This window comes from Pseudopodoces humilis, chromosome 3, assembly GCF_049639895.1.
Source record: "Pseudopodoces humilis isolate 2021_Gansu_Grassland_sample_001 chromosome 3, ASM4963989v1, whole genome shotgun sequence".
Classification (NCBI taxonomy): Eukaryota; Metazoa; Chordata; class Aves; order Passeriformes; family Paridae; genus Pseudopodoces; species Pseudopodoces humilis.
The window spans coordinates 34,016,483-34,042,974 of record NC_142202.1 but is presented as its reverse complement, the minus strand read 5'-3'; the positions used below and the strand labels follow the sequence as shown (position 1 = coordinate 34,042,974).

General features: G+C 39.0%; 1 protein-coding gene across 4 annotated transcripts in view; it reads right to left on the bottom strand.

The window, feature by feature from the left end:
* Positions 1–11,657: 11,657 nt before the first annotated feature.
* Positions 11,658–26,492, bottom strand: part of CNST (consortin, connexin sorting protein) — a 49,507-nt gene continuing 34,672 nt past the window's right edge. For 3 of the 4 annotated variants that reach the window (XM_014255970.2, XM_014255972.2, XM_014255971.2), the window contains 3 exons: positions 25,141–26,006; positions 17,568–17,703; positions 11,658–16,006 (listed from right to left, as the gene is read on the bottom strand). In XM_014255970.2, the coding sequence (XP_014111445.2) occupies positions 15,801–16,006; positions 17,568–17,703; positions 25,141–26,006 (1,208 nt within the window). In that variant the 3' untranslated portion in view covers positions 11,658–15,800. The remainder of the gene's footprint in view (positions 16,007–17,567; positions 17,704–25,140; positions 26,007–26,492) is intronic. The other variant, XM_014255973.2, reaches the window with a different exon arrangement.

Sequence of the window (26,492 nt, the reverse complement as noted above, 5' to 3'; positions counted from 1 at the left end):
CCAGGGCAGTGGTCACGGCACCAGCCTGACAGTGTTCGAGAAGCGCTTGGACAATGCTCTGGGGCACATGGGGTGACTCTTGGGGTGTCCTGTGCAGGGCCAGGAGCTGGACTCGATGACCCTGGTGGGTCCCTTCCAGTTCGGGGTATTGCACGGCTCCCCCGCGGCAGGAGCCAGAGGATCCCGTCGGGACCAGCAGGTGGCAGCGCCCCGCTCTGCTCCCGTCTCCAGGGCCAGGACCGCAGAGAGGGGGGGTCGATCTGCTAGGATCGACAAGGAGGCAAGGAGAGACAGGAAAAACCCAAAGAAGGGTTGTAAGGGTGTAAAAGGTCCTATCTTTGAAGCAGCAGCCTGAAAAGTGCTTGCTGCACAGAGGTCAACATTTGTTTTGAAATAAAAATCTGGATGCTTGTTTGGGTTTGAGGTTTCTGCTTATCAGCATTCTCAGAGACTAATTTTCTTTTTATGGGAATTCTCAATAATCTCTCAAGTCATCAGGCCACACACTCCTTATCTTCTCTCTCTTGCAGAGGCCGTGGAGAAGAGTGAAGGGATGAAAGCGAAAATAATTATTTCTGCCAAAAGCAAGGCTGGGGGTGTAAGCGTAACTAGACTAAACATGAGGGGCACTCTTGTATCTGGCCTCTTACTTGAACAAGATTGTCTCTAGATTTCCCATCTGTCCTTCCTTCCAGTTTTTGGAAGCCATCAAGCTGTGCCTAGAACTTGCTCCTTCTGACTCCATCCTCCACTTGTGTTCTCTTCTAATTTATGTCCTCTTTGCGTTATCTCTGATGCTGAAAGTGGCAAATGTGCAGACAGACCACAGACCACACAATCTCACACTTACCTGCATGTTACTGACAGACAAGAAGGGAGAGGACATCTCCTCAGTTTGACAGGGCAACATGTCACCAAGAACTCATTTTGATTCTGCACAGATGTCTTTCAAAAATTGGAAGAGCAGTTTCTTGTGTGTAAATAAGAAGTCCTCTTTTGTGCATGGTGTCTATCTTCCCAAGGTCCTCCAGGTGGAGGATTTTTCAAGGACTTTGTGGTTAGAGTTGGCCACAAAACATCTGAAAAACCTCTTAATTTTTGCAATATCCCTTTTGCTGGATAAGAGGTTGACTTAACACTGGTCTATGGATATAAACAAGTAGTATCTGTGTACACTGTGATGGACAATAACTATTGACCCTGAAGTATTTGTATATAGTCTAGTGAAATTAAAGCTTTTTATATTTAAGTTATAGTTTCTAAGGCTTCAATCTTCTTAAAATATTTGTTTCTCCATAGCCACAAGGGACAAAAGTTTTAAATTAAAAAATTCAGATTCTAGTAAGAATACACATGAATTAGCTGAGACTACAGAAACACTCTTGGACCTGGGATAAAACACAGGGGGTTGAAAACGCAACACACAGAGGGAAGCCTTTACCTCTGATTATCAGTCTCCTAGAAACAACTGATTGCATAAAATGTCTGAAATCTCAGTTAACATATTGTGTAATCACCTAGCATCAGGTAAGGATTCTAGACTGAATGGAGGATACTCCTAAAAAAACTTTACAAATAAGGCCCATGAAGAATTTCTGTCTCTTTCAAATCCAAAAACTGTGGCTGCAATGTTTTCAGTTTTATTCCCTCCCATTCCCCTGGGCCCTTTTGCTTTCTCCCAGGCTGAGCTAGTGTCACTCTTAAATACAGCTGCATCTCTCCCTCACCCACATAATTCCCTATGGCAGCTGGGAATAGAAGGGCAAGGACTCTGGTGGCTTTGGGAGGACACAAAGGTCTCCATGGACTGTTTCTACATCCATACTTAGAAGGGAAAACAGCAGAAACATTAATAGTGAACATGTTATTACAGACTTCAGCTTTAATCATGGAGAAGTTCCAGGAATGTTGCTCTGCAGATCCTGCCACCCTAAAAACCTCATGGAGGCACTTTGGGAATTTGTCCAAGATTCCACCAAATTCCTGGCCAAGCAGCAATACCTTGGATCTACATCAAAATTTAAAGCATAGTAAAAAAAAAAGAAAAAAAAAAGGAAAAAAAAAGTTGAACTTACTGAACTTACCTTGAGTCCACTGGAAGTTATAATTACTAACAACTGCATTTTCCTTACGGACACCAGAGATTTATGTTGATTTACGTGTCCAGGAAATGAGTCATTCATTGATGGAACTGGGACAAATTCCCATTCTAGGTGGAACCAAAAAAAGTCATAGCCATCACCCTCACAGCTGCAACCTCTTGTCCAAGGTCAATTGGATCCAGCTCCTCCCCAAAACCTGTTAGAAGTGGGACAAATTGCCAAAAGGTTTTGAGAGAACTGATTGCTCCTCCCAGGACAACCAAAGAGAGAGCAAGCAAGCAAGAAACAATCACCTAGAGGGGATGGCAAGAATCACTCAGATAACCTGCTTTTTAACCTGCTTTTCTGTCTTCCACTTTTTAACAGGGTCACTCATTCTGCACAGCGTAGCAGAACCAATTACACAACGTGTGTTTCAAACCTCTAATTACTGTGGCTGCTTCTGCCTTGATATTGCTGGAGGGAAACATCTGTGCAACGAAGCTGTGGTGTCCGTGACAGCTACATCATGTGCCATGATGGTCAAATACTGGTCCATGACTAAATTTCAGTGTCACCCTTCCTGGCAGTAATTACACCTCACAATTAAAAAGGAGTCATCATCAAGACTGCGTGCAAGGAAACAGTTTTCATGTGAAACAAGGGACTCAATAAGAAAATATTGTTACATAAAATAATCAATATAGCATATATTGTTTTTAAATTCTCAAAGGATGAAGCCCTTGTGATAATGAATAGTCTAATTTTTCATAACTGGAACTAGGTTAACAACAAATTAAATTACCCAGCCAGCATGAAAAAGATGAATTACTGGAAAATAAAAACCTGCCATTAAAACAGATTTCCAGTCTCTCTTGTTAAACTCAAAGGAAAAAAAAGAGTAATTTCAAGACGTTAGTGTCATGAAAAGGAATTAGGCAGTAGCTTGCTGCTTTCCCCCTTACTAAGTTCAGTGTTACAAGAACCAAAGAGATAAAATTTGTTACCGGGGTGGTAACATATAGAAACAACAGAAAAGTGATAGCAGCCAGTTATAGGTTTCTTTCAGTATGTCATTTATTGAAACAATATGAGATTGACAGCTTGAAATTAAATCATGGTGTCAAATCTTAACAATGAGATATATTTCTCTTCTTTAGCATTAAAACAAAATAGTCAAGAGTGTCTCAAAGCATTTTACTAGTTTTAGGTATATGTCAAATGTACTTGAAATCAAATTCCTGTGTGGGGCTCACTGCAGTGGTGAGAGGGAAATGGAGCACTCTTACACCCCAGCCATGGTGTGGCAAAGTACGGGGCAGTCGTGCTGCTGGGGCCTGGGGAGCTGGGCTGCTCTTCACCACTGCTCTCTGTGGGTCAGCAGCACATTCTGGGGAGATGGAATAAGGCAGAGCAAGGTCTGCCCATGTTCCCAGTGGCTCTTGTCTGGGGAGAGACAGGTCTGTACCAAAAGTGAAGCAGAACCTGTGCACTGCCAAGCAGTATGACACATAATGTGCTTTAAATGCTAATTATAACAGCAATAAAATAATTGTCTCCAAGATTGAAAGGTCAATGACAGATCTATACAAGAATACCTGTGTAAGAAGAGTTGTGAGCATAAAAATCTGGCTTTGCTCTAGCTAGAGATGGTGTCGCAAGACTATCAAACGCCTTTTTCCATTTTGCTGCGATTTTGTTTTGGAAGAAAATAGCCTAACACTGAGAAGTGTTCTGATTTTGATTGAGCTGAATATTTTAAAGCAATGCAGCTCTGTTGCTGCTCCTCCAAAAAGCACTGTCTATTAAGATTGTAAAGTCAATGCCTCAAATCCCAGAAATAAGACTGCTTGAACTTTGTGATTTGGGCTTTTGGTACCTATGTGTTACGATGCTGTCTTTAATTACATTAGCATATCCTGTTGTTTCAAGGATTCCTGTTCATGTAGTCACTGGGAAGCTGTTCGGTATTCTTTTTGCCTTCCTTACTCAATGAGTGGTTTCAGGTCTTAGTTAAAATTCCTCCTCCATATCAGGTCCTGCTTATGGAACTATTCACTTGAAGCGATGGATTAGCACTAATTTAACTACAGAGTTTGAAGGCTTTCTTGTAAATATTGAGGTACTTAAATATTGAGGCCTTTTAAAAAAAAGAGAAGGCTCTGCCAACAATTTTGCATAATTTGAGAGAAGGCTGCTTGAGAATGCACATTAAACTAGTGCAAGCTAGGCCAAGTACAAAGACCATGCATGGGTCATGTGCTGGTTTGAAGCAAATTTGAAATTCAAAGGTAGTTACACCTGAAATTTGCAGTACACCTAAATGAAAATGTTCTTCCAAAGGAGGAAAACTCAGAAGGAAGAAAGTAACTTATCTTATGATATATGCATTGCTAGTGACGTGTCCAGCACAGTCTATCAGTAATTTACTTCAAGAAAGCAGTGCTCCTCACAGTAACAGAAGCAGCAGCAGGAGTCTGAATTTTTTTTGAGAATGAGATATTTAAGGTCAAGAGACAATGAGAAACAAGAAATAGCCTGAAGAAAGGACAATACAGGTACACCCCTTGCTCCTCTGTCTCTCTCCAATTTGAATAAATTGGTAGCAATGAGTGTTTCATCACGAGGAAAACCCCATTCATACGACCTATTTTCATCTAACTACATGACCTACTCTTTCCTTCCCTCTCCACAAGGCTTTTTTGCCATTTATTCAAACATGCCCTGGAAATCCTGAGGTGCTGAAAAGCAGCACCTCAGTGAGATGTGCTGAGATAAGTACCTCAGCTCACAAAGATCTAACAATGAATTTTAATAGGGGCTGATAGGATTATTCATCTAACATCCAATTCTGGTTTTCCTGTGTGACATAGGGATAGACAGATTAAATGGTGGTCTCTCTGTATTTAATACTCCCAGCATCAACTGAAAAGAGTAGGATATGCATGGGCCTGAAAAATGGGTCCACAGAAATGTAACAATAGCACCAAAAAATGTGTGCTACCTGCTGTGACCATAATATTTTTCTAATTCAGTGAGAGATTATGATGCCATCATTCTTCTCTGCCACCACCTGGGTACATATTTGGAAGAAAATGGGCAAAACCTCTACTTTCTGCACAAAAACCTATAAGAAAGTGACTTACAAAAAGGGAAAAAAAACCCCACAGAACCAATAAGATGCCCGAATTTCTCTGCAATCAAAGGCAGTTTCCGCAGCTAATACCTGTGACAAAAGGGTGCTTCTGGAGGCAGCTGCACTAGAGAAGTTCTAGGTTGTGTTTGAACTGGAAGGTGTAACTTAATTTGGCTCATTTCTTCCTTTGTATCAGCCTCCCACATGATTTTCAAAATTTCCAGTGAATAGCCTATGATGGGCAATTTCTCAGTGAACTTGAGAATCTAAATCACTAAATATATCCAAATCACTAAATCCCAAATAATCCTGTCACTACAGTGAGTCACATGTAGCAAAAGCTTAATTGCTATAAATGTGAGATTTCCACATTCTTTTTCAAAGCTTTTAGTAGTGACACTTGAAAAATCAACTTGGTTGTGTTTTCCACAGTTTATTTCTGCCAGCCTCCCTCTTCTTTCCCCACCCTTTGCAGAGACCACCAGCAACATTAAGCCCATTAAAAGCTCTGCTCCTCTTTAGGTGGTAGAAAGTGGGAAGGACCAACAAGTGTGCGCACTGCAGATACCAGAGGCTGAAATCCATCAAGTAATTGGCTTTACTCCTCACTCCCACAAGGAAATGCAGAGATGCAAAAGCAGTTTTTATTTCTACAGGTATCTTAAAATAGCTGTAAATTTCACAGTATAGTCATTATGATGTTAAACAACTCACAAGAAAACCCCTACAGCTGAATGCAATTTATTCACCTGATGGCACAGCACAAAAGCTGGAAAAAATATTTAAGTGTATCTCCCTATTTTTCCATACATCTTTCCTATAGCCCCTCTGAAACAGCTTTCATATTCACAGAAAACTCAAAAAAGAAAGTGAATAACAAGAAGGGTTTTCTTCCTTTCTTTTCTCAGATGCAGGGTTCTTTGCAATTACCTGTGACAATGCAGGGTAACTATTTCAGTCGAAGCGTGACTAGCAAGTTGCTGATATTGCTTAAAACATTTTATTTCTGAAATTACCATGACTCCACTCACTCTAAGGATCATTAGAATCTAGAGTTCTGCCACAGGGAACTTCAGAGAATTGTCCCTGTTACATGCAGCGTACGGAAACACAGGAGAATTAAGTGATGTGCTTAAGACTGTGTAGGAAACTTTTGGAAGAGCAAACAATTAAAGTTCCAGGTTTGTGTTCTTATCACTCCATCAACTCTTCCTCCCAACTACTTCAAACTGTGTCACAGCACAGCCTTTTTCAGCCACAGCCATTTCCTTCTCTGACCATATTAAAAAAAAAATAAATTACTGAGCCAATTAGTTAATAAGGATTTTGTCCAGAGGCAGGGATGAAAATTTGAGGAAAATTAAATGGAAAAGAATATAAGGATTAGGGAAAAAAAACCAAACAAAAAAACCAACCAACAAACCAACCAACCAACCAACCAACCAACCAACCAATAAAAAACAAAACCATACCAAACCAACCCAACCCAAACCAAAAAAAAAACTACCCCCAAAAAACCTGGAAAGAAAGTAGTTTTCTATTTAATGGTGCAGTTCAGAACAACAGCCAGAAAATAAAATTAAACTTGCCCTGTCTCTGATCTAGTGTGACCTGTTAAACCATATTTAAATTCATGATTGTGATGGAAAGTGTTCTGTGATGTAAGTGCCACAGAGCATGGCCTTTTTACATTAAGGAACTTGTTCATATTTGAATGATCCTGAAATCATGAGGCAGTCTCAGCAGCACTGCTTCTACTCAAAACTTTCTACAAGTCTTTTTAGGGTTTCCACAATGCTTTTATTCAGGGATCCCAAAGTCTTCAATCCCTCGTACTACATAATCTACTTAATGAGTATCAGCAAGTTTAGTACCACAGGACACGCTGTGCAGACTCTTCTGTGCTGGGCTGTGGGCAAAACCATTTCAGGCTCAGTTCTAAAGGACAGCGCTTGTTCTCCTGGGAGAAGAACATTTGATTCACAGTTTAGGGGTTTCATTACTGAAACTGCAAGTGTCTTTAAAGACAACTCTTGGCTGTTGTGTTAAGCTTTGAGAGACTTGGTCGTCTCTGTGGTGAAAGGAGCAAAGGGAAGAATACTCACTTCCCTGGCTGCTCTGTACTGAGAAATTTTAGCCGTGAAAGATCCCAGCACAAATTCCAACAAAGTGACAGACTGAGCTGGCAGTGTGGGTGGGCTGTGCAAGGCTTGCTACGCATTGCAAAATTCAGCTAATTCAATGAAAATATTGTTTCATCATCCTATTGCATGACTTGATAGGGATGGTTCCTTTTAATGGGGCTGTTTTATAATACATGAGTCACTTAATGGCCATCTACTTTGCCTTTGTAGGTAAATCATGGGCTATTACCCAGTGAATTGACTCAGGAAAGTAATGCCCTATTGATGGAAAAATACAAGAGACAGTACACACCAAAAAACCCCTCAAAAAGCATTGCATAATTTTCTTTGCTTTCAACCAAGGGAAAGCTTTCAGTAACACAAAAATTGATATGAAAATAGGGTTATTAAAGTAATTTTTAGGGATGCCAAGAACATTTGAAATTATTTTCATCTTTCACATTTGCAGACAGTGATGACAACATCCACTCTATGGTCAAAACATTTCTGTGCTTCACAAGAACTTCATTTCTGCCGGGAGGCAGACTCTGGCGACTGCGGCTTCTTTCCTTTGTTTCCTCCCTCTTGGCACAGCGATAGGTATTGTGTGAAGCCCAGCAGAGCTGAGAGATTGTGCCTTGATTAGGATTCTCAGCAGGGCCTATTCTGCTGAGAATTGTTATTTCCCTGGTACTTAACAGTGCATGAGTAGTAAAGGTTAGATGGTGAAACACAAAGTAACTGCAGACAGCCTGAGCCTCATTTTCTGATGATAGAGACTGCCATTATACTTTGTGTTCCCGCAAGTTTGTGGTCTGTTGATACCATTTGTTTTAATACATGTAAATAGCAACCAGCTACCATGGCTATGATGATATCAAGTACTAAAAATACGCTAAAAGGGCATTTGCAGTTTGCCCCGCATACTAGAAAGGAAATTCATCCTTTGAATAAAATTGATTCCTTAAGATCACCACAAAATTTATAAGAACATAAAAACGTCTTTAAAGAAAGTCTTCAAAGCTGTGTGAAGTCAAAGAGACTATGAACAAAAGGGTATTCATTTATCTTCCCTAATCTCTGTTGTCCTATTGGGAACTGGAAACAGATGAAACATCATAAAATAGGATTTATAAGCTCTGATCTTGCTCTTCTTCTTCCTTCTATGTGACCTCATACGAACCACTTGCTCCTAGGGAGTCCTACAAAGAATTTAACAATATTTTAATCCTTAATTCCTTTTCTTCCCTGATGTCATAAAACTATTGTGCATATTTTTTCTGTTTCTGTAAAATCTGATGAAAAAAACCCCATCACTGATAGATATCCTTATCAGAAATACTTTTTATTCTTTCCACTAAAAATTACCATAGTTGATCTAAGGTCTTTGCTACATTATTTCTGCAGCTCTTTTGCCCATAAGATACTTCATGTTTACCTTTGTGTAACACTGAATTGTTCCCCCTTAGTTATCAGTTTCTACATAAATCTTCAGATCTTTGAAAAGTCACTAGAAACCTCAGAATTTGTTTGTTTTGGTTTTTTTTTGCTTTAGAACTCTTTTCAACCATACTCTTTTCTATTACTTATGGTGGGTCTTTTGAAGCAACCTTGCTGGTTTCTCTGATGGTAGATACTGACATTTTGTCTTGCTGAAGTTGACTGTATGGATCCTTAGTGATTCAAATGTTCTACTCCCCTTTTTTCTGCAAGTCCCTTCCACAGTGCACTGAATTCAGCTGGCTCAGGAAAAACAGTGTGAAAGTATTCTTGCTACTCTGATAGCCTCAGAGACTATCAATCTCATTAGAAATTCTGGCAGAAAAGCTGTACAAGCACGAAGATTCTCAGCATCATGTGGCAAGATGCATGTTCTCTCTGGCAAAAAACATTAATTCCTGTTTCTGGAAAAGAAACAGAGGGATTGGCTTAATGCTGTATTTCTCTAATAAAAAAATAAAAAAAGAAAGAAAACTCATTAATGGTTCCTGAACGAAAGTTAAAAAAAAAAAAAGAAAAATACACCTTTTATTTTTAGGTGTAAGGTTTACATGGAAGGAAGATCTCACATTGCTCAACTTCTAGCGCATGTATGCTTTCACCACTCCTGATGCAGCCACTGCCTTCTTGTGCAAGGCTGCCAGCTCGGGAGAGCAGAATGAATCCTGGCCAGCTTCAGAGGTGCACTGTTGGAAACACAGCATGGGCACCGCTTCCATGCATTGCAAACAGCAACTGTGGAATCTGGACATGTTATGGCAAAACCAGTCAAGCTTTCTCAGTGCAGTACTTGGCACGTGGTGCTTTCTGAAAAACATTTAGCTCTCACTCTGAAAGTTGTTTTTGGTAACAGCTTTAAAGCTGATCAGTCTGTGAAAGCACAGTAGTGGGGCTTAAACTAATTTTCCGTGCCAGGCAATGAAATGGGAGATGATCATTAACTGGCACTTGACAGAAGTGCTACTGGAAACTTCCCAGCAGCCTAACAAATGAGTGCTCCATCAGGGGCCCAACTTGGCTCAAAGACGACACTGCTAGACAGCTCCTTGGCAAATAGCAGAGGGAGAGAGCTGATGGATCTGATGTCATGTGAAGATGGATTCAAACTCGTTTTCAACAAGAGCAGCTTAACCATTTTAGATTAATGGAGGACTTTGGTCTAGTACTGGACATACCTTAGAATTTTTGGGTGGCTTCTGTGCTGTCTCTATATTTTCTATTTTAGTCTCTTTGCCACATTAAAAAAAAAATAAAAAAATTGGGATGAACCTAAGTGTATGATTTTGGCTGAAATTCACTGGTATCAATTCAGTAACAGCTGTCACAGTGCAACGGTAAAACAGCATGCATCTACTCCCCACCATCATTTTCTTCAAGAGATGACCACATTATTTGGACATTACTGAAATCAGTAAACCCTAGGCTCATGTTATGACAATATGAATCACCATGACATTTAATTCAAAGTAGTACAAATCACAAATTATATAAAGGAGCCTTAGAACACCAAATTTTAAAAAATTAATTCTTAAGAAAGAACTTTGTAGTTGAATATTTTAGGCTTCTGTGGGTAGCTATTTTAGAGAAAAATATTTCAAATATTTCATTAAGACACATGGACATCAGCATACAGTCCTTTAAACACCAGCTGATTAAGAGTAGCACAACAATCAGTGTAAGTTCTGCAATCACTGCTGTACACTGGTGAGCCAGTGAGAGTCATCAGGAGTTTTTACTGCAAGAACAGTTGCAATTACTATTTTGGTTTTGCCTGTGGCCTCATTGCTGATTTGTAAATCTTACTATTGAATTTCAGAGTGTAAGGTGGAAGAGGAAAGGGATGCAGGATCCCTGCTTTAATAGAAGAATTCTGGATCCCTGTCAGGAAAGAAGATACTGTGGACAAGAACATGAGAAGAACCAGAGGACAGTGGTAGAAAACACTGTATAGCCTGGAGATGATTTCTCTGAGGAGGTCATTAAGAAGCGCTCTTGCAGCAGTGAGTATTGGGAGGATGAGAGACAGAAAATTGAGAGATTATTATACAGGGTATAAAGAAAAAACCTTTTCACCCTGAGGACAGCCAGGAAAAGGAATATGCCCTGGGAGTTTGCGCAGTCTTCATCTTTGGAGGGTTTCAAGACCGGACTGGATAAAGCCCTGAGCAATTTGGTCCAATCTCAGTTGACCTTGCCTTGGGCAGAAGGTTGGACTGGAGACTTTCTGAGGTCCCCTCCTAACTCAATTCCCTTATGGTGCTGTGAATGATAGAACTGATAGAACATGTGCTATTTCATACTGAAAATGAAGTGGTAAAGTAGAAAGGAGACAGAAGGGATAAAAACAAGGGGAGAAGTGTTGCAAAATGTAGCATTGATACACTTCTGTTCAGATCAGAGACTGTTGGATTGACTTGCTACTGTTTGTGCTTTTATTTATTTGAGTTCAGAGAGCAAAATGTCTTGTGACCACTATCCAGGTCACCCACCAATTACCAGGAATTCTGAAACTCACCATCTGTCAATTTGCTTTCACAACGATGCAGTAAGGCAACATTTTAGTACTTGAAACCCACCTGTCTGGTGGCACCAGGCTCTTTGAGGAAGCTGTGTTTTTGTTTAACTATTGAAACAAAGACAAATCACCCAGGAAAACTACACCAAAAACCAGACCAAACCTTAAACATTTTATCCTCACTTTCCATTCTGGTTTGTGCTTGATCATGAAATTCTTATTGGAGGTTCTGTTTGTTTACTTGAATTTCACAGAAAATCTCAGTCTTTTCAGGCATTTAGAAATCACAGTATCCAAAAAGGTTTGTGTATTTTCTTTGGGACAGTTTTTATTTTTTTTTTTTTTTTTTTTGCTACAGTATATAAATTACAAGCTTGGGTGACTTTCAAAGACAGTTATTTACTCCTTTTGCTAAAGGAAGCTTAAGATAAATTTGTTACAAATAACTTTGATTCTTTTCAGATGTTCTTGGTTTTGCATTACAGTACGAAGTTGGCAAACACGTTTCCTTAGGAGGGTAACATCCCTTTAGGTTACTGAGTGGAACAGCATCCAGTCACACAAGAACCTGGACTTCCAATTGTACTCTGTTTACTCGACAGTTCAAACTTGCCCTTTACTACCAAGAACCCTAAATGAGAGTTTCCCTTTTTGTTACAATACCTCCTACTGCTTGTCACCGGGGCTACTACGCATTTTCCAGGTATGAAAGCAAAGATAATGGGAAAAAAAATATAATTTAAACACAGCCTGTGTCTAGATCACAAACTTCTGCTGGCATATCTAGGCTGTGGAATGTCTGCTTCCTTATGCTGTCTTGAGAAGAAACCCATGGTATAGTGTGGCTACACTACAGCACAGTGCCTTTCCTGGTCTAGTCTAGGCTGTTTGGGGTGAGGGTGTTAATTATGTGGTGATATTTTTTGTCAGCATAATGCTGAATCTACATAAAAAGCCTTGTTGGTTTTTTCTTTATCACAAGAATCTCTTTGAAATAATTATGCTCAAAGAATAAACAGGAAGATGGGGGTTTCTAGCAGAGTGCTGCAGGTGATTAAGTGGCACAATTTCTCTGAAGGGACACTAGCAGCCTGAAATCCAGTCATATTTTATGAAAAGTTTTTTACACTATGTAACAGTAACCATTTCCTGAATTTTCCTACCAATTACAAATGTTTTCAACTCAGCACAGTATGGTCCTCCTATTGCCAAGCAGAACAGCGTGGCAGGGAAGGAAACAGAATAAATAAAAAGTTACACACAAAAGGCTTTAAAATGCACCAAGTGTGTACGAAGGGGAAGCCTTTTTCCACTGTTTTCCTCCTGAAACAATCTTAGCTACTGCTTGGTATTATTTTACCTTAAGCAGTAATAACTATTCAAATCCACTTTTTTTTTTGATTTTTGATTTACTTGTCTGTAAGATGCTAACTCCTCAGGTCACCCAGGTGGAAGCAATGTCACCAGTATTCCAAAGAGAAGAGAACACACAGGAAGGCCAACATCAGGACTACCTGCACACTCTTTGGAGTTCCAATGCAAAGCAAATTTTGTTCTGTTGATAGCTGCAAGTTTGATAATGTACTACAGACCACGCACATCATTTGCACTGACAGAATTGTCACACAAAGCAAGAATTTGCACCATCAGCTTTTCATAAAGGAATGCCAAGAGAAATTGGATCCAGATTTGAACCCTTGGTTACAACTGAGGAGTGAGCAGCTCAGATCAAAGGGTGGACAGCCTGTGCACATGTGCCTGTTCTGCTCCCTCAAACCCTGAGAGACTTTGCAGGGGTGGTATCTTGGCAGAGCTTGGGAAGGCTGAAGAGATGCTCCAAGTGACAAGTGCAGGGTGTCTGAGTTACACAGAGACTGGCTGCTCACTTCTCCATGGCTACGTGTTGGTGAAGTGCTGCCCAACCTCCTCCTGATCTTGTAGGCAGTTCTGCTGATACTCATGAGTCTTTGCACAGGGAATATAGCACAAAGAGAACATACTAGGATTTGGACCACTGATTTGAAACTGAAATACTTATTAAAAATTGCTTTGACTTTAAATAGCTTTACAGTTTTAAATAAAATAATTGTTTTAAAATAGTTTTAATTAAATGAACCTAGAAGTTGTGGATCTTTGATATCCATGTCTGATATACTTTTGAATAAATAGATCTATAAATACCTCTTATCTTTTTGGTGATGAAGTGCACAAAAAGTTTGTTGTTTTTTTTTTTAAGTTGAAATTAACAGCTGTCTCTTTAGGATAAACTTAATATCCAGGAACACTCAATGCAAAGTTATAGAAACCCAAAATATATTCTAACTATATAGACACTGTAAATACATACTTTAACTGAAAGCATGCTTTTTAATTACTCTGTGAGTAAATTGCCAAAAAAGAAAATTAAGCTTCTCTTTAAAAGAAAAACTAAATAAATAAAGAAACAAACCCAGAATTCAAATAATAAACTGAACCAGCCAGTAACACTTTAAAATACAAAAGTGTCATTCCCTTTCTCCTTTAGAGTAGCCCAGCATTATGATACTCTTAAGGACAACAAACAAACAAACAAGCCCCAAACTACCATTTTCAAGTTTCATTCTAAAAGCAAAAGTTTTCATTAATTTGGGCATTTGAAATTTGCTAGTTTAGTATAAAGCTGCACATGAGGCTCCCTAGGGTATAAATAAACTAAGCCTCCACAGTGAAAACCAAAAGAGAAATCATACATGCAGTTTATTCTAGAAAAAACATGATTTCAACTTTCACTTTAAAAACCCGTTAAGTGTAACAGTGCATTAGGAACAATCAAGCTCACTAGAGGGACAATTTGCTTGCAAATGTCAGAAAGCATGATCTTTAATGTTATAATTCTGAGCAGTATCTCAAAGATTTCACTTCATAGCATTTTACAAAATAATATCCTAAACCTGAACACACTGCATCATACAAGGTTAGTAAGCAGGAAATCACAGAGTGGAGTGAAGTGGACCCCTCAAAAATGCTGTTTCCTGAGGTGTAAAGGAATCGTTTCACACTCACACCATCAGCAGGGCTGGACCACAGTGCTCTGTGCAAGAAAAGCTGCCACATCTTGACCAGAGCATGGCCCAAAGGCCTGTGTATCTAATTCATCTAATTCTCACCTTCACTGTCCTGTCAGCGTTTCTCTCACCACCACACAGGGAGGGCTGAGCACCAAGTGATAGAAATACCCATTTAAAATGACTCTCTGTACTGATCTAAATTTGTCTGTAAAGCTGATAGAGAAAGAACAGATTGTGCAATACAGGTCCCAGAACTGCAGGGCAAATACATGCAAATGTGCTTTATCAGCTGGAACAAGTGCCCTGGAATACTAACAGATCTGTGGATCTGCAGTGAACCTCTGAATCTCTTCTGCTGGATCAGTCCCACTTTACATAACTTTCACTCATTGACAGAGGCTGCAGCCACATGGTTCTGTGATCCTGTGCACTCATTTGGGATGAATCAGACATGAGCCCTAATTCCAATAAATATTCATAGACAAAGGCAAGGATCATTATTCCCCATTTATGGAGGAGAAACTGAGGCACAAAGTGATTACTCCAAGTTAGTGACATAGCTGGAGGAAAACCCAGTTGGCCCCACACCTGCTACCAGGTGCTTTAAAATGGGCCAAAGCTACTTGATTATTTAGTATGAATAATTTACTAAACATCTTTTGTTTCTGTGTTTAGTGAGACCAGTGATTTCTTTTTTAACCTTCCATTTCTAAAACAACCCACATGATACTGAGAGTAAAGGTCCAAGAAATTTAGTGAAATCTGCCAGCAGATTTATCCCATTCATGATATTCACTGCAAGCTATAAGATACAGGGTCACCCTGGTAATCACCAAATGAGGGCTCTGAATGCCACCGCACTCTTCTCACTCCACCCAAATAATTACATGGCTCACCAGGAGAAATAAAATGGATAAAAACATTAAGACTTAGAAAAAAAAATAATGTTTCCATAAAACAGAGACTTATTGCATGATAGCTGGAGGCAACACCTTTGCACAAACAGCTGTAAATTAAAGCTGTCCTTTTACTAAGCTTCCAGAGATTGCTTACACAATGTGTGGCAATGGGAGAGAATACAGAAGACAGTTAATTTTCTTCCTTCTTCTTCACTTGCTGAAGTGGATGAAAAGCTACTTGCCTACTCTCAAAAGGATGAAGATAATAACTTTTTTATGCTCCCATGCCACACTGCTACAGTTGTGAACAGATGTGAACATTTTGCCACCTGAATTCTAAACTAAAATTTTCTTGATTTCTAAGTAAATGTGAAAGTGTATCATCAAATACACATCACCTGCAGGTGGCAAGTGTTAGAGAACTTGAAATCACAGTTTTGTTCTACTCTCTCCAGTAGCCACTGGTGAGCTCTCAGCGTGCTGTGTCCACTCCTTTCAGCTATGAGAGGGCTATCCAGTGTTTCAGTTCTTCCACACGCTGCAGTATCTGTGTATAATAGAAATCCATGTTGTCTGCAAATTCAGTACACACAGGGGATTCCATGTCACCAAAGGTGCAGTACAGTGCAGTTCCTCCAATGCTAAGGAAAACAGTTGCTATGCAGAGCAGGATCAGCAAAATACAGGAGCCACCAGACACTTCATCTGTAAATAAGAGCAGAAAAGGTAAAAAAAGATGCTATACAAAACAATATAAATGCATGTGCGAAAAGCTGATAGGTTTGTATCATGAATAGGTCAGGAGGTAAACACAATAATGCTCACCATGTCAAAGTGACCACAATACATACGAGGAATATTATGTTTCTGTCTTTTCAGAAACCTAAATAATTATATTGCTTCATTTCTGCAGTCTGTGTACCTGTCCTTGCTGTGCTGAGATCACTGTGAGAATGCCCCACAACCGTCCTTCATGAAATAGTTGAAATGAAACAAAGGCTTGGAAACTAAACCAAATGGAAACATTCTTGCTTCATTTGTAATGACACTGACTGCACTACAATGAACTGCTTGTGATTACTCTCACATTTTGACTACAGACACTAAACCTTCAGTGCAGGCTAATGTGTGGGGTTATTTTACATCTCAGTTATTCTTTGCATGATTGCTTCTTCCAGAGTAGGAGCAATGCAGAGGTTGCAGAGGTGCTGCTACATCCTCACCATCTCACTTGTCCTTGCTAATTTGTATGCATGAACAACATCTGCATCGTCTGTCAGACAGATGTGGCTCTAAGAAAGTTTCTGTACTCCCTTCACTGTACACCAGGGAGAAGAAATGGGGTAAAAAAAACATTCAAGTGTTCAACAGTTTTTTGGTGTGTGTTTGAAATCAAATTTAAAGTAATAATAACAATATACAACTACTTTCTTTTTGAATCACTAAATCCTTGGGAAAAAACAACAGAAAAAACTAACTGGAATTTTAAATAAAATAAAAATACTTTAAAAATAATTTCAAGAAAAAGATGGGATAGGGTCTCTTTTTAGGCCATGAATGTTTGAGACACGTTTAAGAATGAATTTATATCATTTAGTGGCTGGCATACACAGTAGATAGCACTTTCTATATCATTAGCACTCAAAACTATTTTCTTAATATCTCTTCAGTTTGAATAATGAAGACCCTAAACTCCAAAAGAAAGCATAACAGAATAGCATACTGTGTTTCTCATGAAGCTATTTAGCCCATCAAAAAGACAGTAAGGTGTAAAGCCAGATTTAATGCCAGCTAGCAAATATGTATGGATGTTAAATTATAAAGCAGGGTTAAAATCTGATACCCTCCAATCTCACGGTGTACTAGAAATGGTTGGAAATGTACTCATGGACAAAGCACAACAGACTTGTTTCTTTTGCATCCATCTACCTACACAGTAAATGGATTTAAGGAGAAAGCCTACACTTCCCACCTCCAAGCAATGAACATTGCTCATAAATTATCTGTCACTTGGAAATCATTCAGCCAGAGGAAAAAAGCAGTGACTTCTCAACCAAGCTTTAAAACTGAACTGTGCTTATTGTATCCTCCTTATCACCCAAACCTGGTATGGATTAACAATCTTTGATCAATCACCTTTACTTACTAAATTTTAAAAAACCAATAGAGTATATTCAATAAATGCCTGTTTTGCTGTTGTAAACAAAAAGATTGACAATATTTGCACCCCAAGAGTGCAACCCATTAATTAAGAGCTTTAAACTACCTTGATCCAATGTGTCTTCCATTTCTTGGAATCTCACTCTTCTCTTTGTTTGCCTTTGCTGGACTTGAGCAATTGTTTTTCCATCCCTGTCATCTCTCTTCTTTAGTATAGACACCAATCCTTCCACTGGGGTAATCTATCAGGAAAGTCAGCGAGTGGCACAAGAGATGTTAAATAGAGCTCATGCTTTGATTTCTCTCAATGACTCATGGAGGAAACAAGTTAAACAGTTAATAAATAGTTTCCAGTCTGTTTTTCTTAAACATTGCAACACTTGTGAAACCTCCTTCTTGAATATATCAAGTCCTGAACAGACAGGAGAGCTGCAGTATCATTCTGCTGCTTACTGACACTGCTTGCACTTAATTGCTATAGAATTTAGATACACACACACATTTTCTGCTTGGATCATACTTTGTGTTCCTTTGTAAGCTGATGTGGGCAGGGGCAGCGTTGAGGCAGACTTGTGCCAAAATCACTATCATCAGAGGGCAATAAGAAGTCAATGACATACTGCTGCTGCCCCTCCAAAGATATAATCCTGTGGAGACCATCAAATACTTATTGTGAGATCAACTTTCCAGCACCGCAATTGATTCCCCATGGAGGAAAAGCAGCTACAGTGGGGCTACAAAACCAAAGAGAGTGAACACCAGGGAGAAAGAAAGCTACAGTGCTTTGGATACATTCCAGCTCCACGTTGTAATAAGCTCTCTGGATACAGCAGCAGCTCAAAAATCTTTCCCTACAGGCTGGTCACCCAAACAGCTTGCACAAACAGCAATGTGGTCAACAAGTCAATAAACAAGTCATCACAACTTCTCCTTTCTTTGCTATAGCATTTGGATTAGTTGCAAGAATATAGGCTAAGCGTTACTGGGTTGGCTGAGCAGTCTGTAACTTCCTAGTTATTAATGAAATGAAAGTAGGTAAGGTATCAGGAGAAAAATGCTTTCCTAAGCAAGTAGTTCCCTGTGTGCTAGAAATAAACAGCACTTAAAGAAGAAAGCATGTTTAGAACTGCTCTTGTTTTTACCTTGCGAGCATACTTGCCTCAAAAAAAGTCATAATTATTTCTTCCTAGATCTTAGTAGGACTTAAAAAAAAATAATTCTATAGATCAGCAGTAATGTTTGCTAAACTGGAAAGTAATATGTATACATTTGTGCTACAGACAAAACGTATCACATTTACAACTGAATTTGCAACTCATCTATTAGATAATCCCTAAGGCTTCTACTTTTCCACAAAAACTCAAAACCCCAACATTTTCCAAGTAAAGCTGTAGTTGCAGACAGCTGACTGCTTAAGTCTATCTATAACATAAGTTAGAAGATTCCCCATAAAAACTTGTTTGCATTGCATTTCCAAGAGCTCTAGAGAAAAAGAAAACAACTTCATAACTTATGTCCTTAAGCTCACCTCATGGTACGAGCTTATATAATGCATTGATGCACGCTGTAATCAGAGAGATGGTGCACTGCACACAGCGAGACACAGGGCACAATCCAATAGGCACTGCTGCCAAAAGCTTTGGCCTTTGCAATATTTAACTGATAAATGTGGCTATTACACTTGCAGGTCTCAGGTCTGGCAGTATTTTATAGCCCTCAAATGGACAAATAACTTTACCCAGAACAATGTGGAGCTGGGCACTGTGGGTGCATGCCTACAGTCTTTAATAACTTTTCCAAAATCACAACTGAGAGGGTAAAATTGATCACTGCCACACTTTTTATACTCCTTCCCTTTTGTTTATCTGCTCAAGAGCTTGAATGGATTTGTTTAATGAAACAATACAAGGAAGTACTTGGAAAGTAGTGAAAGTGTGGAGGCAGAGGAAATAAATTGTCTAAGTCAACATGCAGAGGACCAATAGTTGGCACAAATGACCCAGAAATAATAGTCTGCAAGTGTCTCATCACAACAAATGAGTGCACAGAAGAGCAGCTCCTACTGGTAATGTTAAATTAGCCTTGCAAAACTGCCACAAAAATTTAACAGGCCAGCAGAAAAATCAACACTTGTGTTCCCTTGTTGTCAAGAGGGAGGGGGATTATGTAGGAGTGCTTTAATTTGACTTATTTATTTGGAAGGGTGGAGATGAAATGATATCCTTTAGAGTAGATTATTTTAAGCTTCTGCTGACAGCATTGCTTTCATAAAGAGGATCAATGGCTCCTCCCACACCACCCACACAGCAGGCTGGCTGTTGCCTGGCATGATTATTCCTAAGTGGCTTGGACTGCACAAGGTGGGAATGTCACCCAGAGATGCCAGGGCATTCCTACTAGTCTGCCCTAAGATGGAAAGTGGTGGTCTGTTCTGCAAGTCATCACTGCAACCTGAGACACTTCATTTTGTCTGTTGGCTCTTGGTAGCTTCTGAATGACTGTACCACAAACTCACTGTCTTCTCCAAGCTTAAAACCAGAGGGCTATCCTTGACAGGATTATGTGAAAATGTGTTTCAGTAATTACAGTTACATAAAAGGCTTTCTGGAGGAAAGTCTTGCTACAATGAGGTTCATTTACTTTCCCTGTCAGACTACATGGCTACATTTCAGGATTTACTTTAAATGTATAAAGAATTAATTTGACACAGCACAGGTTTCTCTATTCTGAACATCTTCTTTTGCTTAAAAAGAAGGAGCAAGTGCTTTTGATTTTGCAATAAAAATCAGTGTGGCTAGTGTTACTTCCCTATCCCAACAAAAGCCATAAACTGTATTTTGAAATATGGCCCCTTTACATGATATGTAATTCATACCTAGAATAGAATCATAGAATATGTTGAGCTGGAAGGGACCCAAAAGGATCATCCAGTCCAACTCTTAGTCCTGCACAGGACACCTCAAGAGTCATCCCATGTGCCTGGGAGCATTGTCCAAACATTTCTCGAACTCTGTCAGGCTGGTGCTGTGGCCACTTCCCCGGGGAGCCTGTTCCAGTGCCCAGCCACCCTCTGGGTGAAGAACCTTTTCTAACATCCAACCTAAACCTGCTCTGACTCAGCTCCATGGCATGACTATACCTCATCTGCCATACTTCATCTGCCTTTGAATTTTACAAGTTATGCACTTAAGGTTTTTTGTCTTTGTCTGCAATATACGAAGTGATTATATTAGATCCATCTCCCACAACATCTGATGATCTTCAGCATCTAAGGAGAAGGACTCAGCTGCCACACAGGACGAAGCTTTACATCCCACTCTTCAGGCAAGAGGAATATATTATTTAAATTGGAAGTTAATGAGGGAACTGTGGTTAATACAGTTGACCACAAGTCAAGCAGAGGCTTGACTTGAACCACAGGCAGCAAAATACAGGCTTGCACCAGACTGCCCTGCAAACAGCTCTTACATGAAAGAGCTGCATAAAGGACCCTATTGAACCATCAGATATTTTCTTAATTCTCAGCTGGAAAACTAACAAAAGATGGTCTTGGAACATCTATGTAACTGGGCTTACTCAGCTCTTCTGGCCTTCACAAAATCTTCCAACTGGAGCTTTTATAGCCACTGTACAGGAACTGAAAGTGGCATGCAGGTGTGTGCTGGTGTTTTCACCAACAGTCAAAAAGGAAAGCAGAATTTAGACTGTTGGTTAATTGAAACTCTGTTAAATAAAGCTTTTCTCTTTTCTCCACCATTAATAGAAAGTGAATCAGCTTCAATCAAAAGTTTTACACCTTTTAGATAAATTTTAATAACTAGGTTGCAAAATTAGAAAAAATAAACTCTAATTAAACTACCTGTCTCTTCTCTGTTTAAAACAGCATTTGGTAATAACAAAAATCTTCTTACTTTGTTCTTACTTTCAACATATATGATGTCTGTATGTTGTTTTATAAACATATCAGACAAAACTATGAAAATAAGGCCTTGTAATTCAAGTTCTTTGAGAAAACATATTGGATTTGACAATTAGAATTAGTTCTAGATATAGACATAAATAAAAACCCCAGAATGGAGGCACTACAAACTGGGAACTAGGAAGAAAAGCTCATTGTATTAAGTAGTTTGGTCTGAATGCAGAAAACTACTCAAGAAGGTTTGTGTATTATTCTTTGGGCTGTATTCCTTATTCAGTTATTTGGCAAAGGCCTGGAATTTTATTACAAGCAATACCAGATTTTCCTAAAGCAGTAATCCCCAAAGTGACAAAACCTAAGACTGCCCTGTGTTACAATAAAAGCAGCAGACAAACCCCTTTGCTAATAAAATACATTAGATATGTAAGTAATTTGAGTTTGAAAAAGAACTAACTTTGCAGATCCAGGATTCATACCACAGATACAGAAGGTAACTATTTTTTCCTGCTGATACACTTGCCATGCAAGCACCTGAGCTTCTTTATACAGCAACAAATACCTCAGATACTGTGTAAGCACATCACATGGAAGCCTAGTTCTTGACCCAAGCCACACAAGAGAACAGAGGATGCAAAACATTGCCTCCAAACTTAGTGGAGACTTCATTTCTTGGTACACAAACTGCCATCCAAAAAATTTATGTTTTGTTAGACAATCTCACTATCTTTGCTTTCTAAAAAGAATTTCCCAATTATAATTTTCTAATAAGGAAAAACTTCAAGATTTTACTCACTTCCCTGTCTTTCACATAAAAAGTTTACTCTACAACCTTCTATTTTATATAGGAAAATGCAACTTTTTTGAGATTACAATTTGTTTTGTCACTGGTGTGTCATTTCGTTCTCACAGAAATGATAGCAAAAATATTTAAGAAGAGCTATATACTTCTAGTATCTGTTGTTGCCAGCTTCTGACTGTGCTTCATTTGTTAGCTGTACAAATCTTGTTCCTATAAAATGACTGGTTTTCCATCATTTGCTGTTGCTGTATGTGTACTAGTGAAGAAATACCAAGCATAAGGGCCTGTACAATATGAAAACTACTATTTCAGTTTTGTAACTATTTAAATCCAGTCAGAATTTGGTGAAATTTCACTCTTGTAATTAGTTATTGCAAATGATAAACTAAGAGTAAGCGACAAAGTATCTAAATTAGAAAATTGCATGAAATGATTCTTGGAGCTCAATATAGAGCCAAGCAAAACTTCTTATCTGTAAATACATACACAAGTATTTGCCCTTCCCCATTTTCAATAAATTATTATTACATGTCAATTGAAGAACATTAATGAAATTTTATCCTACCATATGGGTTTTGTCCCCAAGTTATTTCAAAATTATCTTTACTTCCACCTTCCATTATAATTTGTTTGTGGCAGTTTTGTAAACACTTCATGACAAGTTTTATCAAGTCAAATTGATTGTTTTTTAATTTTTTACTGCCACATTGGAACATTTCATGTGACTCATTTAATTTCGCTCATGTGGCTACCAATGCATTTTCTAGATACCTCATTGAAAACCAGTATGAAGACACTGTTATCTTCTTGGCTATATTGTTCTATAGCCTGAACAATGCAATTTCAAAGCCTTCAAGAGGACAAGAAAGGAAGTGTTACAGCTGGGTACAAAGATCAGTCTGCTGATCAAAAATTCAGTGCAATCTTATTTTAGCACTAAAACACAAGTTAACAATGCTGGTTTCTCAGGAGTGCCAAATTTTTCCAAATGTGTCTTCAAAGAAATCTGTGGGTGCTCACTACTTCTGAAAAACAACCCCTAGGCTTGTATGGGTGGCAAGATTACCTGGAAATACATCCCGGAAGCGTGTAATGAAACAATACAAGCTAGGGTGGTGTCCTTAACTCACCCTGTGGGACCTAAAAATCTCAAGTATTGCAAAACAACCCCAGATGCTGCATATTATAAATTTTAATTGCTACTGACATTAATCCTTCTCCCATTTAAGCCCCCTGCCTCACACAAAACTCAGACCTCTTGCTAAGAATGATTCAAGTGGACTCTCACCAATGCAGCCAACATGATGCCTTATATGGCTAGGAAAAATACTATGGGAAAACTCAAGGTCCTTTTTCCTCTGCAGATTCTCAACTCTGCCATCAGAGTACTGGCAGTCCCAGCATCAGGAGAGCAAACTAGAATTGAAATTAGATGCCCTGTAAAGCATCATCATCGGTCACAGGGACAATCAATACAAGCATAATTTTTCTAACAGTATCAATATGCTGCTTCCTATCCGGTCCTCTGAAACACAAATGGCACAAACATAGCTATTTAAAAATAGATGCTATTGGATTAATTTAGGCTTTATCTATGTGAAACAGAAAAGTACTCCTCTGCTAAAATGCAGAACTTTCAGTGGGCTCAAAAGAAATTTAATGCTGAGGGATGATACTTAAATTACTCTTTTGTTATACACGTATATGGGCTTAGCACAGCTTGTCAACAAAACACTCTTTTTCAAAACCACCCTGTAGGTGAATGCAAGCCAATGGACTTACTGAAGTCCAAAAGTTGAAAGTTTGTGATATATGTATTAACATGTATGTGGGTTTCCACATCTCCTTGTGTACAGCTTTGTGCGCGTGGCTGTCAGTCCTGGCATGTGGCATACTTCCTGAGAGCCCACAAAAGACGAGAGGCATGATCTTGGAAAGGATGTAACAAACTGTTGAAGCAGGGAGAAAAACCAAAATGCTTTCTCCTCAGCTCTAGAGACTTTACCGAACATGTAATAACATCAGCATTGATCCCCAGTATTAAGTTCCCTGGTTGGCCACTGTCCTTGAGCAATTATGGGGTTTCTTGGTCTCTGTGAATTAGCTTGATCTATAGAGAAGTACTGCAACTTTATTGCCAAAGGATAGTCTATTGTTAAAAATCTTAAAAATAGAGATGAACTAAGAAGATACCTTTATACAAGTCTTCCCCCTCCAGCATCTGAAATAACATCATAAACCACTCATTTTTTTCATTTAAAAAAAGCTATTAAGGTCCCATGGATGCAAATGCAGCAAAACCAAAAGACAAATAAAGCAAAGATGTCGTCATTACACTCTCCAAAAAAGTCCCAAAGCAATAAATCTTCTCTATTTTCAGAAGAGCAATTTAGCTTATGAAGCACTCACCCTTGTTACAGGCCTATCAGCAGTGCTTAAGGAAGGTGGGTTCAGGGTTAGAAGCTCTTTCTTAGCTTAGGTTGAACAACAGATCTGCCTAAACTTGACAAAATCAGAAGCCCATTCATTTATATACATAATTTATATATATGTAGTTCTCACCTCTATGGAATAAGCACAAAAAAGCAAACTTTGTTCTATGCATAGAAATGGATGATGGTACATCATAGGCATGATGTAGATCTCTGACACAAAATTTGATTTAACAGGAATAAAACAGCCTGTGTCAGAATAAAAAAAAAAAAGAAAATCCCGCAGGTATCACATTAATGCATAAAATCAATCTTAATTTTGAAACACAGTGCACTCCTTGTCAAGAAGGAGACAGAGAGGCAAAATTAAACTTTTTTCTGAGTAACTCAGAACAATTAACTATGTATAGATTTCAGATTTGAAAAAGTGACACATGAAGGAATATCTAACACATTTTGAAGTTGGCAATATCTAAAATATTTTATCTGAGATAAACATGAAAGATTTTATAGGATTCACAATATTTACCTCAGTAATCTCTATCCTTCTTGTAAGTTCATCAAGAGAAGAAAAGCTGTCATCTAGTGATAAAGCTTCCAGGGAGTTATAAGATGCTCGTTCGGGTGAAATATCTGGAACAGTGTCAAAGTCCTCTTGCTTTGCAAAGTTTGCAGATTCTTCAGTGTCTATTATGTTACCATTCAAAAACCTCAGAAATAAATCTTCTTGTTCATTATTGACCTTCTCCTCCCATCCTGCTGCTCTCTGTATTTCCTTGCACACCTGAGAATGGGCAGTACTGTCGTGCTCAGACACCTTATTACACCCAGCGCATTCATCTGATGCTGTTCTGTCCCATGAAGGTTCATCATCATCATCAGGCTGTATCTGTTGCTGCTTTAAATCACTATTTCCAAGCTGGCCACCAGCAGTTTCCAAAGACCCAGCAGCATGTTTTGATCTGAGCAGATTTCTATCAGCTGCCACATCTTTATCAGGAGGAACCAAATCAGTAGGCATATAATCAGCATCTATTAAAGCCAAAGCATCTACCATTGGCTCAAGAGGGAGTTTCACTCCAAGCTCCCCAGCCCCTTCTATTTTTACTGCATCCTTGGAGAGCTGTCTTTCCCTCAGCTGCAGACTGTTATCTTTACTGACATCCCCAGATGATAAAGAGCCTGAGGAAGGCCTGCCCACTGTCCCTGTGGACTGGGTGTGTGGCTCCAATGTTGATTCAGCATTGCAGTGCTGCTCCTCCATGTGGTCCTTTCCTGCAGCTACCCAAAGACTTGCTGCCTCTGTCTGTCTCTCAGTTTTGTTTTCACCTGGGTGAACAGTGCTCAGCTGTTTATCTTCTTTCTTTGGTCCAGTGCCAGGACAAGTTTCAGTACCTAAGTGCAATAGGAAAAACAGTTCCAGAGTTTTTAAATGATTCAAAGCATCAGCCCAGGGGGGAAAGAGTATACTGTGATTTGATAACATTGTAACCTAATGCTTCAAAATGCTCTCCCATAAAGGGCAGGTATTTTATGCTCCAGTCAGGATAGCTTGTTAGTAGTCTCTGACTCCTGACTCAAGGAAATAAAAAAGTATTTGCACGCATTCTTGCAGGTGAAACACATGATCGAGTGTCCTTCTGAAAAAAGTTACTCCCAATATGTAAGTGAGTATCCTTCTGAACAGTCACTTTTCTTTCAATCGGTATTTTACGTGAGTCATCTCATGGAGACCTGGAGTTCAGGCAAATGCACTTAATTACAGAAAACTGTATCTTGATGCCAGTGTATCTATCACCTAGGGAGATACCTGCATTTCCTTTAAAGAAGCTGAAATCATACCAATTTAATAGATTTTAAATTTGCAGATCTCTAGCTCCT